Source organism: Cygnus olor, chromosome 1, assembly GCF_009769625.2.
Source record: "Cygnus olor isolate bCygOlo1 chromosome 1, bCygOlo1.pri.v2, whole genome shotgun sequence".
Classification (NCBI taxonomy): Eukaryota; Metazoa; Chordata; class Aves; order Anseriformes; family Anatidae; genus Cygnus; species Cygnus olor.
The window spans coordinates 86169334-86186364 of NC_049169.1; the positions used below are offsets into that span (position 1 = coordinate 86169334).

At 54.2% G+C, this 17031-nt stretch overlaps 1 protein-coding gene across 1 annotated transcript; it reads right to left on the reverse strand.

The window, feature by feature from the left end:
• Positions 1–936: 936 nt before the first annotated feature.
• On the reverse strand, positions 937–15843 carry LOC121074696 (immunoglobulin superfamily member 3-like). Its single transcript, XM_040567099.1, has 8 exons — positions 15633–15843; positions 14484–14861; positions 13577–13993; positions 12309–12692; positions 11079–11474; positions 8710–9117; positions 7602–7994; positions 937–5327 (listed from the first exon to the last, which is right to left on the reverse strand). Exons 1-8 carry the CDS (start codon positions 15688–15690, stop codon positions 5125–5127), a joined length of 2637 nt encoding a protein of 878 aa, XP_040423033.1. The 5' UTR covers positions 15691–15843; the 3' UTR covers positions 937–5124.
• Between the last annotated feature and the right edge of the window lie 1188 nt (positions 15844–17031).

Below are 17031 nucleotides of genomic sequence, written 5' to 3' on the forward strand. Positions count from 1 at the left end.
ACCAGCTTTCTTCTACCCCCCGACCTGTGAATTTTCACACTTGGTTGGAAGTCCCGGAAATAAATGCTCCCCTCACCCCTACAATGAGCAGGGGCAGCGGCATGAGGCTGGAGACAAGTGAACCTCCTGCTTCACAGTCATCCCCATATCCCTTTGGTTTTGTGAAGGGTCTGGGGACAGTACCCCATGTGAGGGCAGACTATAGGGATGCCAGGGGAGCAGCTCCCTCCCACTGCCCTTGCCAACAACCCAGACACAGGACCTGCTCCTGGCACCTGTACAAGGAAAAAGCAATTAAAATAAAAAAATCCCATCAGAGGGTGTTTTGTAATTATTATTTTTTTTAATGAAGCTGCTCATGCAGGTGAATGCTTTGCAATGGCAGTAGCAAGCTACACGCCCACACATCCCCAGAGAGCCCTGCTGGGACTGGCTGTCGAGGAAGACTCAGCTCCCTGCCAGCATCGTTTATAAACATATAGCTCTCCTTAGAAATGTACAGAAAAAGGCATAATGAATGAATGAAAGCAAGAAACCCCTAATGAGCATATGCTCAAATTTGCTGCTTGTGGTATGCTGTTTCCTGTTTGGATTGCAGAAGCTGCTTTCCTGTTTGCATTTCTAAACGCAAGCTGCTAGGGAAAACAGGCTTGTATATGTTTTAAACAGTGTACACACACACAAAATCCTCTTGAAAAGGAGGTAAGGGACCATTAATGTCGTCAGCCCCACAGTACCTCAACCAGCCTCGTTGTTGGCATGTCTAGCTAGCTTCAAGGGCGGGGAGCTAGTCCCTCCTACATGCTGCAGCAGCAAAGAGAGCCACGTTACCTCTCCCACATCCTTCTCTCCTCGAGCCCTGCTCTTTGTACTGCTTCTGCCTTGGAATGCATGGCTGTAGAGCAAAGAATGCCTTCTCCTGTAATCCCATATTATCTGCTGGAAGGAGAGAAGGAGGAGGCGGAGAATCAGAGGAGAGGGACCAAAAGCCAGCAGCAGGCAGACACAAAGCAGCATTTTCTTAGTGGTTAAGGAAGGTTTAGAGCCCCAGGGGTGATTCTGCTCTGCCTTAGATGCCAAAGACCAAGGCCAAAGGACACGTGAAACAAGCATAGACTGCAGGAAACAGCTTGAATGCAAAATAGCATAAAGTGAGACCAAAACAGAGATCAGAACATCTTTTATTTCCAGTTTTTAGATGTTTTATCACAGGAAGAAAACTAAACGTCAAATTTCAAAACCAACTCAAAGTTAATAGGAAGGAATGAAGAGATACTGCTTCAGAGGGGCATCCCAGGAGAACTGCACATCATTTGCTTGGAAGCATTTCTTGAAAGTTTGGAAGCCTTCCTCAATAACCTTGCCCTGGCAATACCAGGGCAGCACATTGCTGTTGTGTCCTCTTTTTCCAGGGAGCAGGGCAGGGCAGGGAGGAAACCCTGAGCCATAAATTTTGAGAGGATGCAAAGTACCACCCCACTTGCAAGCGTTCCTGCACGGCAACTAACTTGCCACCCAGCCTCCCTCCTCACAAGCTTGCAGCAAAAGGCCCTCAGTGCAACCATCTTCAGGGGAGAGACATTCGGGCAACCCTTTGTACCCCATCACACTGCACGAGCTGCCCATGTGGCCATTAAGCACTGTTCTTGCTCCTCTCCAAAGGCAAGTGCCATAAAAGCCTTCCAGGAAGGCAAAGCAGTAGTTATATTCCCACCTGACCCCGCTCACACCATCCATCTTCTGAAGAGCAAGGGTCTGCCAAGCTGCAGGTCTTCACTTTGAGTGGAAGTGCTTCTCTCCCCTTGCACAAAGGTTTCCATGCCTCCCTTCCTGGCCCTTTTGGAAAACAGGACTGAAGAAAGCCTGATATTGATTTCTGACCGCATGGCTGCAAGCAACCCCGACCACCCCAAAGCTTCCAGCACAACATAGCCCTTGTGCTTCTGTAGCCCCTTGCAGCTGATACATTCCTCTTGGACCCAACCCTGCATTGCCTTGTAGCCTGTTCAAGCTCCTTTAAAATACTTTAAAACACTCCAAAAAAGAGGACCCGAAGGACCATGAACCTTCCCACTGCATACTGCCCCTCACACAGGACTGTCCCTTGGCAAGGGTACAACTGGGGTGCAACAGGAGCAGTGCTGTGCTGCACAGTCTACACCATCACACTTTTTCCCCATAGGGTTATTACAGCTAAATATATATTTTATCAGCTGTTTTAGTTTACATCAGAGGCCAGGCTTGAAAAAAAGTGGCGATGGGGTGGCTAAAGGTGGCCAAGAGCCCCAGCAGCAAAATCAGCACCCTCCTCCTGACCCACCACTCATATATCTACCTCAGCTGAGTGAAATGTTCCCTTTAAAAATAGGGCTGTGTTTTGCAGCTTTTACTGTGATGAGTTACAACTCTAAGTCCACTCATGGAAAAAAATAAATTTTAAAAAAATATAGCCAAAAGGTTTGGCTGTGACCCAGCAGAACCAGATTTAAAAAAAAAAAAAAAAAAAAAGGAAAAACCACCCCTGCAAAAACACACACACTCTTCTCACAGACCCTTTCATCAAGGCCCCAGGCACAGTTCTCAGACCTAAATTAAAACCTCTCAACCTGCATGAATGGAAAGCTGCTACTCAGGCCTCTGGCTAACCAAGAGAAAAAGGGCCAGAAAAAAAAAGGTGTCCTGCGGCGGAGGAAAGCTCCCCCTCTCTGCCCACCTTCTTCCCCCAATCCGCCAGACACAAAATCTCATGTTACAGTAGGGTCTGCAGCTTTTTACAAGAACTTTAGATGCCAGCAAAGATGTTTCCATGGACCTGCGATGGAGCAGCAAGGTGAACGAGCAAGGGGCCAGCAGGGGTTGCAGGACACCAAACCCAGCAAGGTCGCTCCTAGGGCTTGCCACAGAGTAATGAACCAGGTAAGCTGGATTCTTCAGCAGAAGGCTGGTCTTGGTGAGGTTCATCCTAAGACACGTAAAGAGTGGCGTGTCAAGCCACATGTGTGTGATTTGCCAGGGTAACGCCTGAGGAGGTGTGAGACACCGAGCAACAATAAAAGAGCGAGATTCTTTAGAAAGAGAGGGGAAACTGAACACCCACGTTTTCCTATCTGCGGTCCTCAGAGGTACAGAGGGACAAAGAAAGTACTTGCAAGCACGTAGAAGAATGCAACAAAAAGAAGAGAAACTTTTTCTTGCTGTTTAAACAAGATCAGATTGTGTCAGCCCTATCTAGGGGGTAAACAGCAGACATCACAGGTTCTTGACTTTAGCAAGGCTTCTGAAGCGTGCTCCCAAGGTGCTTACAAGCAAGCGATGGAAACCATCTGAATAAAAATAATGAGGGAGAACATTATACTGGTAGATAAACACTATGTGCACAGAGTAATTACTAATAGTTGATGGTCAGAGACGGTTCCTTCTTTCTTTTCCCACCCCATAGCATACCTACATCTTCCTACATCCCCTGATTATGAGCTGGACACCAGGCAGTGTGTGTAAGGTAATTCATGCTGCAGCCTTTCCTTGGTGGGAAAACATACCTGCTTTTTCTCCTTCACCTAGCTATCATTGTCCCTGAAACTTGTAGGAGTTAAATGTCCCAGGAGCATCTGCTTCTCTGCCAAAACAGACTGAAACTGGCCCATGAGGTAAAACACTATCAAGAGAGGACTCAGACAGCCAGCACGATCCTTAGCAAACCAGCGCAGAAAGCTGTTCAACAACCCTGTGTAAAAGGTGCTTCAGTTAGATAGGAAAAGTCAACAGCCTGGACACACAGTGGAGAAGCAACTTGCTGGACAGCAAAGCTGCAGGTGAGCAGCCCGCCAATTGCAAGCCAAGCACAAATAGTGTCACACTATCACACACACACACAGAAAATCAAACATCCTGCTGGGATATGTAAACAGTGTGTAGTCCACAGGGCAGGAGGAAACCTCTGCAGAGAACCAGTGGGAGCCCTACGTGCAGCTCCAAGTGCTCTTGCTGCTATCAGAGAGATGGCTGGGGTCGGGACAGCTGGGGGAGAAGCTGCAAGAAGTCCAGGAAAATTGACCTGCAGGAAAAGGCTGAGGTGGCTGAAGAGGGAAAGAGAAAGCAGCAGCCTTCAAACTTATGCAAAAAAAAAAAAGTGCTTTTTTCAAGGAAAAAAATGATTGATCAGTATTTGGAATGCAGGGCAGGCAGGTTTCCCAATTGTAAGGAAAGTGAAGGACTTGAATCCAGATCCCACTTGGGTCCAATATATTATATGGCACAACCCAGAGGTATCTAACGCCAGGTCCCAGCTGTGCAGCCTTCTGACCCACAGACAGCCCACTGAAGACCCGCTGCCTACAGCAGTCCCAGCAAAGGAAAGAACTGGGAAGACTTTGTACACACAGCTCAGAGATGACCTGGTGTCTTCTCCTTCCTTCTGGGATCCAAGACTCCACGCGAGTCCCTTACCAAGTCAATGGGATTTCTCTTTTGTGGTAGGCTGTGGTGCTCCTGCTGTGGACTTTCTTCAGCCCTGGCCAGCCTTGCTCAACCTTCTGTGATGAAAATCTATTTCCTTTCAGAGAAGATGCTCTTTGGGTGCAGGATCTCTCAGAACCCGGAGACAGCAGTGTCTGAGTGCTTCCCCAGCAACGGATGGGCAAAGGCAAGTGCAATGTCTCAAATGGGACATGAGCACTCTATTTCCAGCTCTGCCAATGTTTTTCAGCTGCACACTGCACAGATTTTGTCAAGTCACCTTAAAATGAGCAGCAATTTGTTGCTTTTGTGTCCCAGTACAAAAAGAACTGTTTTTTCCCCTTATACCTGAAGGGTGATAACAATACTTCCTCCCCCACTGAGACTGTTTGGACATGCATACTGCAAGGACTTCAAATATACAACAATGAACTGATTGTCAAATGGGTGGGTTCCAAACCCAACAGAGGAACGCCCGTTACAAAAACCTTATTTGCTTAGTAACGCAAAGCTGCCTCACTCCACTGAAAGTAAACACAATTTCAAACATTCATTGCATGAGCTATGGTAAAACAAAAACAACAAGAAAGGCCCTCTTCATGTACTCAGTCCTCCCTCCTCAGGTGTCCAGTTCTTCTCCTTCCAGTTGCATCTGCCATTTTGGGCCAGCTAAGTTTGCTTGACCCCTCCAGCCCCTTTCAGTTCCATCAGCTCTTCTCCTTTGGTGCAGCCCTTTTTGCTTTTGCTTTTCCTGGAGAGGAAGCACCAGCAGAAGCCAGCAAGGGCCAGGAGAAGGATCAGAATCAGAGGTAAGAATAGGATGAAGTTCAGCAATGGTGGAGACGAACAGATCGTAGACAAAACAGTTGACTCTGGAGGAAAAAGACGACAAAAAAAAGTGAGACCCCAAGCTAGTTTGAGTTCCCCTCTCCTACTGTTTCTGTAAGTTACTTTTTATCACTCTTCCCTCAATCTTTAATATCTACCAATTTTTAAGAATTCATACAATACTTTCAAGGCTACCTGAGGAGAAAGGGAAGAGAATCTAGGCAATTTGCCTGAATTTCTTGCTTTGAGAGGGCAGATAGGGCCCTGTCTCGCTCTCAGCTGAAGCATCCCACCAGAAACAGCGTGGCTCTCCAGACAATCTGTTCCAGACTGGTCTCAGTAAGGAAAAGCCACGCAGCCATCACCCCCAGGTCCCTGCCTGACACCAGTGAGAGGCAGAGGTCTGTCAGGGGGTGCACCAGAACAAGGAGGGACAAGAGGAAACCAAATGAAATGACACCTAGAAATTCCCTGTCCCTTCCCACCCCACATTCCCCAACCACCTACCCACCCCTCCTTGCTTCTGCCACTCTGCTGTCCTATTTCAGCCATGCTGAGCTTCGGGCACCTGCTGACCCAGCCCTGTCCTCAGCACCTTCTACAGAAGAACTCTCTGGTCAAGGTGAAGGACACCTGTACTGCTGGTAGACCCTCTGGGTCCTCTGAAAGACTACGTTTGGTCAGCCCCATGCTAGCCTGTCTGGTTTTGTTATGGGCTCCTCACATGCACTCATTAATCCTGACCATTACAATCCCAGCTCCTGTCACACAGCTTCAACCCGACAGGCTGACCTCAGATGCATGTGGCCTACCACGAAGGGCCGCACCAGCTTGCTTAGATCTCCTTCACCCATCTCGGTGTTGTTCCTCAGTTCCTCTTTACCTGTGCACAGATGCTTTGTGCTTGCCCTGCAGAACCACGCTGAGCATGGTCATTTAGAGCTGGAGCTGCCCCTGGTTATGGGTGTACTTGTATTTCCCTTTGGCATTACCCTCACAATCTCCTCTCTGAAACACTGAAATCTGTGAGCCAGGGGGGCATTTTCAAGATGCCTGCATCACTGGAGAAGCAAAACAAACAACGAGAAAAAGGAAAAAATATCCAGCTAATCTCTCATATTTTGTGAAAGCCATGAAAACCACTTGGCAAAAACACCTATACAAAATTGGAGGAGAATTTTCCAGCAGTTACGGAGCAATTGTAGCAATTGTTTTTTCACCAGTAACAAGTACAAGAGATTGGGGTGGATAGGGGGGGATGATGAAGGAGAAATTGGAGTGCTATAACGAGCCGTGATGGACAATGGCAGGAATTTAACATCAGAGGGATGGAGCTCTGTCAGTCCTCGTGGTGCAGCTAAATCCAGATTAGCTCTGCTGTAGGTGCGGAGTCTTGTGAGCAGGCTCTGTACGTGCCTGTGCTAGGAGCAAGCACAAGGGAGGCACCGCAGGGCCCACCTCGAGCCCTTCCACCTCGGTGGGTGCTGCTACTCGTTGCAGAAACAGTAATTCCCTATTGGGAAGCACCCAGACTGGCTTTGATACACCCCAGCTCAGCTGCATACATGGCTGATTTCACAGTTCGTATTTTTTCCTCCACACAGGTCACCCAAGCCTCCTTCTTCCCCAACAAGAGTACTTTCTCCCTGCCAGTTACCTCCCTAAAAACACTTTGCATGCCTGAGTGAAACCTTTCCTTTTATTTATTTAAACTTCTGTCTGCAGAATCCAGCTCATTTCTGCACCAGGCATACACCCCAAGAGGACAGTGGTGGTTTTTAAAGGTCTCACTGGAGATGCCAGAAAAATTGCTACAAGATTTCTTTCCCCCCCCCCCCCCCCCCCCAAAAGAAACGGTTAGCATTCTGGCCCAAATGGTTGGATTAAGAGCAGGGTTTTGGGCACACGATCCTGCAGAGGGCCTACAAACCAGCAGCACAAGGGAGCAGACGGGAGAGCTCCCTTGGAAGTCAGTAGCACCGTGCTGTGGACCACATCTTACTCTTTGCACCTCATCTGACCTCCACCTCTAGCATTTACAAAACAAGGACCTGGGGCTCAGCCCTGGCAGATGGATGGGGCTGGAACCTCAGCACCTCTTCACCAGGCCCTCAGCATGGATCACTCAAATTGCTCTCCTCCTGCCTGCGTTCCAGTGTAACTCCCCAGTATCCAACCCGCCAAGCTCCCTCACAACTCCTCCCAGCCCTGCTGCATCGCTGCCATCGCAGCCGTCATTACTAACAGAGCACTGCCACCATCCCCCCAGCCCCCCCAGCAATCTAAGGGCAAGCAGCCCCCGCCCGCAGCACCCTTACCTTTGGGGATGGCAGTGAGCCGGGTGTACCCCGAGCGCGCCCAGGCTTGCAGCGCCCACTGCCCCTTGCCCTGCTGCTGCCACTCCTGCAGCTGGCAGTGATAGAGCCCGTCATCGCCCACCTCCACGCCGCCCAGCGTCAGGCTGAAGTCGCCGGCGGTGGGGCGGCGGAGCTGCAGCCTCCCCGCCAGCCCCTCCTGGGGGTACTCGATGGAGCCGTCGTGGCGCAGGGTGAGCAGGGTCCTGGGGTGGCCGCCCTCCTCCCCGCGAAACCAGGAGGCCGAGAGGCGGGCGGTGGGCACGTGGGTGTCCTGCAGCAGGCAGCCCAGCGTCACCTCCTCGCCCTCCCTCGCTGAGATGCTGCTGTTGGCTTGCTCCAGGTGCAGCTCGCTCTCTGGGGTGGGAGGCAAGCAGAAAGGGCTGTCAGGGCATTGCACGCTGCTACAGAGACACTCCCCTGTCTCCAGAAATCTTCTGGAGCAATGCGCAGGGGATCTGGATGACCTCGTGGGAGAGCCTCCACAGGACACCAGGTGATTTACTTTCCCTCAGGTGTTTTTTCCCCTTTATCCCCCACCCTCTGCTGTAACACTTCCCTCCCAGTAAGAGATATGGCATCCTTTGTACCAAAAGCTATTCAGGAAGCCAGAATCCTCTGTTTATTTGGGGCTGCAACCCATAAGCCAGGTGGGGCCAAAAGAGGAAGGAACCCACTGCCCTGCACCCCAGGGTGAGAGCAGAGCTAAGCCCTCAAGCCCTGTTCAGGACAGGGGAAGCTTTGTATCTTGCTTCAGGATGCTGAGGAGCGCCAAGAAGAGGCTGTTTCTCTGTTCCCAGCACTGCACCACTGACCAAGCACAGCACGTGTCAGAGGGGAAAGCAAGGGCCATGGTTCACTTTGTTGTGAAGCATTAGACCTCTGCTGCTGGAGGCAAAAATACCAGCTTGATTTGTTTGCGAGGATGCAGTAAATCCTAATTCCCTATTTCCCCCTCAGAGGCCCACTCAACAGAGCGAACAACCCCAAAACCACCCCACACAGGAGCCGCCGCTTCTCCAAAGCCCCGCTGCGGACAAACCCAGCCTCCCCCAGGGGCACCCCAGCTCACCGGGCAGCCGGAGCCGCAGCGAGGTCCTCCCCGACTGCCCCTCTCCGAGGCTGCGCCAGCCGTCCTCCAGCCAGCGCCACTCCTCCACCAGGCAGCGGTACCCGCCCTGGTCCCCCGGGCCGGCCGAGAGGATCCGCAGCTGGAAAGCCTCGCTGGACACCCTCTGGCTCAGGAACCGGGACCTCTGCGCAGGGGAGCTGAAGTCGGCCCCGTACTCCAGCAGGCCGCTGTAGCTGGCCCGCACGATCTGCAGGGGGGTGGCATCTGCTGGAGGAGGAGGTAGGAAGTACCAGGTGACGACCAACTGAGAGTCGTTCTGGGAGAACAAAATCCTGCACTCGATGCTCGTGTCGGCACCTCCAGCTACCTCCACGGAGCTCTCCTTCGTAGAGACTTGAAGCTTGCTTTCTGAAACAGAGGAACAAAATAATCCCTGGAGGCTGCAGCTGCCAGTCAGGATGGCCTGGACTGCCACGAGAGGTGGGAGGATGAGGATGCTCAACGTGGATGCTGGAGCAGGAGGGCAAAGGGCGGGTGGGTGAAGGGGAGAATGAGCAAATCCACACACATTTAAAGGTGTAAAAGAGGGACCATGGGGCAGGAACAGGGAAACTGAGGCTGCTGTCATTCAGGGGCTCAGAGGCAAAGCCTGTCTCTGCAGCGAACGTGCCAGCCTCCCGCTCCCATCACCAGGCCCGCAGGTAAGTGACAAGCCCAGCCCACGGCTGTGGAGCTGGTGGACAACAGCAGCCTCATCTCAGAGAGACCGTGGAGCCTGTGTGGGTTTTGCCAGCAGCCATCATCTGTTTGTGGTGGTTATTAACCAGAAACCACACACCAGGCTACTGAGCGTCCTCCGTGACTATACCTGGAGGTCGTTCAGCTCCACGCCAAGCAGCCCCTTCCCACCACGGCACCTTTCCTACTCCCTGAGCAATAGAAAGGCCACAAACAGGTCTTTCTGAAGTTCCTACCTCCTGCAGGTCACAGGTGAATACCTTCTGTAAAACCTCCTTCTCCCGGTTCCTCAGGCACCCATCCAAAACAAGCAAGAAGATCACTTCAGACACCATCGCTGCCTGTCTTGAGGCCAGCCAAGGCAAAACATCCCATCTGGTGGCCTTTGACACTCCCCCTGCTCTGGAGGAACCGGGGAGGGCAAGAAGAAGAGGGGAAGGCAATGACCCTAATTGGGAAGCTGTTCAAGCTTGTCACATACACACACGGAGCAGGCAGACTTGAGCACACTTCAGAAGCAGATGCAAGTAGTTGCCTTCCAATGCACTTGCCTTTTTTAGTACTTAAAAGGGCACCCAGCCTTGCTCTAAGGACGTGCACTTCTTCAGAGGAGGGCACAGTCTCCCTCCTTAGAAATACTCAAAAGCCACCAGGACATGGGCCCGGCCAATCTGCTCTCGGTGTCCCTCCTTGAGCTGGGGGCTGGACCAGGTGACCTCCAGAGGTCCCAGCCAACCCCAGCCATGCTGTGATCCTGCGGCCACTGGAAAAGAGCAGGCTCCTAACTTCAGCTGCTCAGCACATAGTTCAGCCTGCTGACATCCAGGAGCTTCATGCAGGGACCCAGTGCGAGCCCTGCCAAGGGTCTGATGCTGAACTGTCCAAGAAGTCAGAAGTGGAAAGGATCTGTCTTCCTTCCCCCCTCCTGCTGTGACCTTTCACGCAGGTCTGTCCCACCTGGAGCCACCAGGCCAGACCCGAGCAGCGTTTAACCCCCTGCAGCACCCACCAACACCCAGTGGTAAATAAAGCACTGAAGCAGAAGTCATGAACTCGAGTAACTCTGCGGACTCCAAGCAAGAGATTTTATGCACAAAGGAACAGGCTGGCAATTTTCATGATTTGCAGCTCTACTTTCTACTGCCTAGCCTCATCCCATTGCTGCTAGAGCAGGCTCCCTCTCCAGATTTACTCTGTACCTCCTAAATATCTCCTTCATGGCTCACGCTGCCTTTCGTTGAGAGGCAGTGCTAGAGCCAGCAGCCACCTCCTGCAACGTGGGTCGCCCCCTCCCAGCATCACAGTATCCAGTAATGGCTGCAATATGTTTGGAGCCAAATGTCATCATGTCTTGCTGTCCACACTGTGTAGATGATCTATGATCACACTTGCTCATCTTCACGCCACTTACACTACTACTGCACATCCACACCAGCAGTTTACTGTCCCCACAGCCTCCAAAGATCCCTAAAATCCAAAGGAGGAAACAGGAGGGGTAGCACTGCCTTGTGCACCCCCAAGAGGTGATCCTGCTGGGGGCAGCCCAGCCATCAGCAGTCCTGGCTGCCCTGGTTACTACCGATGGGTTCGAAGGAGCTGCAGAAGGCACACCCGCAGCACCACTCACTCACCTGGCAGGATGACCTGTATCCCCACGGCGTTGGAGGTGGCAGAGGCAGTGGGCTGCCCCCGTGGGGTCCTCCAGAGCCCCACCTCGCACTGGTACGTCCCCGCGTGGCCGGACACCACGCTGTGGATGCGCAGCCAGGAGGAGGCGCCCACCTTCCTCAGCTGGGCTTTGCCCTGGAAGCGGGGCTGCGCCGGCCCCCAGGACACGGTGCCATCGGGAAGGACCCGCACCAGCTCCTGGTAGCTGCCGTCAGGTGGGTTGGGCTGGAAGAACCACCCTACAGAGAGCAGCACCTCCTCGATGGGGTGGCTGGCACTCACTTGGCAAACGAGCTCAAAGCTCTGCGTGTATCTGACGGTGGCGGTCCGGCTTATCAGCGTGGCACGCAGACCAAGACCTGCTCAAGAGGATGGGAGCCATCAGTGTTGGGACAGAAGTCCTGCCTGCTACCACCCAGAACCTTCCCCACCACCCCTGCCCCATGCCAGCCCTTAGCCCCATTTTCACTCTGCAAACCTCGTCATCAAGATGAAACCTCCTTCCCACCTCCCCTCTCCTGAGCTGCATTTTGCTCTTCCAGCCCCAGCCACGGGTCCTATCCTGTCCCCTGGTCCACCACTCCCAAGCCTCTGTGAAGCTTGGGCAGCCCTAACTACCCAGGAGAAGCAGCCAGGTGCCAGCACCAGGAGCACATCATAAAGGAACATCTAAGAAAATGAGCCCCAAAAGCAGGTCCTGCTATGCTGGAAAAATCCTTGTCTAGCATGACACGGAGACCAAGAATCTCCTACACGTCTTTCTTGGAGCAGTTTCTCACAAGTCCTCCCCCAAACCAGCACCCTGTTGGAAATGACAGTGACCCCCTGCTGCCCCCTCCCCGGCATTAGCTGCTTTGCTGGGTCTCCCCCAGGAGAAGCAACAGAAGCTACCCACAGCTTTTTGTGCCAAGGACCCAACCTTCCCACAACTCCACATATTCACCCCAAACCTGATCACAAAGAGACCAGGCTAAAGACATACACCTTTTGTTGGCAGCTGCTGCATCTGTCACACTGACGTTTGCCAGGGCGAATGCTCTTCCCATTATCATCTACTGAAAACTGGCATGTTCACACTCTTGCTGTAAGCAGCAGCTGCGTTGTCCCTGCCAAGGCGAGACCAGACTCACCACGTTCCCCAGCCCAGGGATCACTGCAGGTTTTACCCAGAAGAGCCACGAGGACTGACTGACCTATGGGCTTCACGTCGACTCTGATGGCTGATGACAGGTTGGTGTGGATGCTCTGAACATCTCCAGGAGCCTTCACCTCTGAAGCAGAGCAGTGGTAGGCACCGCTGTCCTTCGGCCCCACACCATAGACAGCGAGGACGTAAACTGCGCTGCTTTGCTTGAATGCTCGGAGCTGCCCCAGCCCGGCTCTCTCCTCATATTCCTTCTTCCAGGCCAACAACCCGCAGGGGCCAAGCCTGGCCACTTCCATGCCGTTGAGGAGCCAAGCCACTTGGAAGTACCTGCTGCTGCTCCTCTGGGCTCCCAGCATGCAGTTGAGCTGCAAGATGTCCCCTTCAGAAAGGGTGCTCTTGGTGGCGACGATGCCCACGTGGAGGTCGTGGTCTGCAGACAAACACAAGTCAAGAGGGTGCAAATGGCGGCCATGCAGAGGGAAACAAGAGGGGGGTTGCTAACAAAACATTTCCTTTTTTGTTACAAAAAGTAATGAGAATGGAAAATGTTCACCACGGAGAGATGGCCTGCAGCCCCCTTAAACCAGAAAGGGGCACGGAGGGGCTCTGCAGCTCAGTGGTGCCCTCCTGTCCCACAAGAAGGGCACGGCTTCGTGCTGAGGTTTGGAGGCAAAACAGAGCACCTCAGCGACTGCTGCTGGAGGGGCTGAAGTACTTTATGGAAAGCACATTGCCCTCTGAATTTAAACACCGCTTCATAAACAGTACGTGAGCAGGAATCCCAGTTGCTGCAGATATGTTCGGCATTCCCAAATATTTGCTGGAGCGTTTATAGAAACCGTCGGCCTGCTTGGCTGCGGTGGGGGTGGCAGTGCCACGCTGCGGGGCCGCTCCTGCTGAGGGGACGAGGGGCCCCGTGTCATGGCCACCTCTCCTCAGCAGCACCGCCTGTACTGATGTGAGCACCACAGCGGCCTTGTGGCACCTCCCCTCTACTCTCAGCAGCCACCGCAGCACAAATACTGCACTTCCACAAGGTTTCCCTACTTCTAACATGGTGGCATGGCACTGGTACCTGCAGCCATGTTCTTCAGGCCATGCCACAACCCACCAGGGGAACGAGACATCCTCTGGTCCCCACCTGGCTGTGGGGCTCAAAGCCTGACCCACAGTCCCTTTACACCACGTATGTGGTGGAGGCAGCAGGGTGGCAGAGGCAGGCGTGTGAGCATAGAAACTTTTGTGACACAGCACTGCCAAGGCCACCGCTATACGGCCTTTGGTGCACTGAGGAGCTGGAGCCAAGGGCCTTACCCTGGGTTGTGACTGACAGCGCTGTCTTCTCTGTCTGCTTGCGGGAGATGTCCTTCCACGTCTCGTCGGGGTCCTCGATCCACTCGGCCGCCTCGCAGTACAGCTGCCCCTGGTCAGAGGGCTCCACTGCCGTGATGGAGAGCTTGTAGGTGGTGTTCCCAACCTTGTCCAGCCGCACGTTCCCCAACAGAAACCTCTGCGTGTAAGATGGCCCCGGCTTCAAGACGAAGTCCTTGGAGAGGGTGAGGATCTCCTCAGCTTGGTGCTCCCCTGCTCCCCGAAGGCGGTACCAGCTGACAGAGAGATGTGTATGCTGGGCAGTGGTCTTGGACACCTCACAGGTGAGCTCCACCGCGTCCCCCTCTGCCTGGGTGAGGACCTGGGACCCCATGGAAACCGAGAGGGTGTCCGGGATCACTGGACACAGGGCACAAGGGGAGAAACACAGAGAGAAGCCGGTCAGGGGGAAAAGCATTTCTTGGCCTCTGTGGGCAGCCTGTTGGTCACTACAAAAACCACAGCCAAGCCCCGAGGAGTCTGACAGCTACGGGACCTTCTCCTGTCCCTTGCCATGGCTGGGGGGCAATGGCCAGAGCAAACTGCAGAGGGACCCTCTGGGCATCCCAACCCTGGCCACTCAGGGTTAGGATAGCATTCCCACAGCAGGAATGTGCCACAGACCTGAAGATGAGCACATCTTCCCGTCTGCAGTGTGAAACCCGCCTGCATCCCTACAGGCTGTAGACCCACATGTGCCCTGGTGTCACTGCACACAGAACAGCACATCCTCCCCGGGAGCTCTACCACCACCTTGACAGTATTAGTAGGAAAATGGAAGTGGAAAAACCCAAATCACCACCACCCAGCAGCTGGCCAGCATGGAGTGAGGCTGCCCTTGGGGACCCACCTGAGAGGTTCATCTTGGCGCTGTAGCTCCCAAAGTACCTCTGGTCGGTGTTGGGCGTGTGGCACTCGTACTCGCCGGCATCCTGGTCCTGCAGCTCCTTGATGTGCAGCAGGACGGCGTCCCCCTGCACCCGCTCCACGTAGATCTCCCGCCTGTGCACCCGCTGGGCATAGACGGCGTAGGGGAAGGAGGGGTCGGCCGTGCTGACGATCTGCACCTCGCGCTCGGGGGCCGAGGGCAGGTAGATGGACCACTGGAAGTTCTGCTCGGCCGGGCCCTGGTAGCCGCTCACCTTGCACCACAGCGTGACGTGGGACCCCCTCACGCGGTAAAGGGGTCCCTTTTGGACAGTCACCACCCGCTGGCCAGCACCCACACCTGTTGGCAGAGAGTCATCAATCAGGAGTTTGCATGGATGTTACTGCAGGCATCCAAAAGGGCGATGGATGTGGGTGTGCAGGGGATCGTAGTGCAATACTGAAGTGAGTTATAGCATGGTCTTATTCTGTGAAGCACAAAGCCCCAGGGATTCTGGTGCCCCTTGCAATTGTAAGAACAAGCCCTTTATCAACAGACCTGTGAACTTGCTTCAGGGGAATCAAAAGCCACCTGCACACCCTCCCATCCCACACAGTTCCCAGGGGTGATGCTCACTCTGCACTGATGCTGAGCAAAATGCCCTTGGGATATGAGCACCAAGACAGAAACCAGCAAGGAGACCAGACCAAGGAAGAGAGCTGGTGGTGGCACAGCCTAAGAATGCTTCAGAAACTCCATCCCAAGAGAGGGGGCAAAGTAATCCCCACCCCCCCCACCTGCACCCTTAACAGCCGCGCAACATGGGCTTGCACATCTCCTCACTGAAATCTTGCCAGCATCTGTCATGAACCCACAGCACCGAAAGGAGCTTGCTCCACTGTACCCTTCTCACGGCCACAGAGCCAGAGCATCACTGGGGCCGTCCTCACCCTACAGACTGAGCAAGTCACTTTGCTGAGCCACCCACCCGGAGCATCCTGTCCCCCCATTTAGGGAGGCAAAGCAGCCCGGGGGAGGCAGCCCGCACATCTAGCTTGTGCGGGGTTCCCGCCAGCCTTACTTCCCACTCGCCTGCTGCTGAAAGCCGCTGCTGCAGTGCAGGGCACTCACCCAGGAGGAGAAAGAGGACGAGGAAGAGAGCAGCCACCCTGCGCCACACCAGCCCCATGGGAACGAGCTCTGCTGGGGTCCTCTTCTGCAGAGGCGGTGGAGAGCCCTCATGGGTGATGAGGACAGCCACCCCACAATTTTGAAAGCAGCTGGGAGGAAGCTGCCAGCCTCCGGCGGCGGTTTCCTCTGCTTAGAAAAAGGCGGGGAGAAGTCAGGGAGCAGAGCGTGACATCAATGTGGTGCACCTCTCCAAGGTGACAGCTGGCCCCACAGCGGCTGGGGCAGGGCACTGCCCAGGCCACCAGCTGTGACTTCTCTATCCTGCAGCAGCTCACACGCAGCGTGCACCATGGCAAGATGCTTGCCCGCTCCCTTGGCTAATTGTCTGCCTCCCACTCTGTTGCAGCAAGCAGCTTGCTCCCTCCAACAGCAGTGATGGAGCTGCCCACCGGGAAGGATGGGGCAGGTTTCTAGGGCTGGAGCTTCCCCCAGGCTGGGTTGGCAAGGCGGGGTGCCCTGAACAGCACATCCCACCCACATCATCCACCAGCCCATCACCTATGCGGGCAGCAGGACCTCCGTCATCGCAGCTGCGTCCCAGGATGGCCCCCACGGGACATGGGGACCCCCAGGCCATCAGCACTGTGGTGAGAGCAGCCATGCCGGGAGGATGCTGGCCTTGGCACCGGAGGCAGGTGCTGTGGTTGCATCCCACCACGCGTGCATCGCTGACATCCACCGCTGGCACCGCACCGCCAGGCGCACGCTGCGGCTGCTGCCAGCTGGGGACAGGGCGGGGGGCTGGCAGGGACACGTCCCAGGCAGGGTGAGCGTGGCCTCTTAACAAGCAGACAAACGTGAAGGACTTGCAATGGAGGCAGTCTCTGAAAGGACTGGTTTGGTTTTTGCAGGGAGGAGGGCGGCGTGAAGCGCTTACTCCTGAGCTGCGCTGCTCCCGCCAGCCTGCTGGGGCATGGGCTGAATGGCTAAATTGGCTCAGGGATTCGCAGGCAAAAACTAGCTATAAAACAAGCCCTTTTGCTTGATCCCACTGGACTCCCGGAGGGAACAAGATTCATGTAATGAACCAAAACAAACACAAGGTCCCTCCTTGCCCCATTTAATAAATGGATTCACATGACAGCCTGCAGGGCCAGAAGACAGATGCACAGACTCCTCGTTGCAAGGCTGGTGCCTTTATCAGCTCTGACTGCTCGGCCTGCGCACGCAGCTCCGTTAGCACTGAGCAGCTCCCCAGAAAGCCACATCCAGCCCGGGGAGACAGAGGTTCTGGATCAGGATCTCACCTGTCCCCTGCCACCACCACCACTGCAATGGCAGGGAGCGGAGGAGCAGCAGCTCTTTAGGGTGCAACGAAGGGCTGAAATCATTGCTGCCT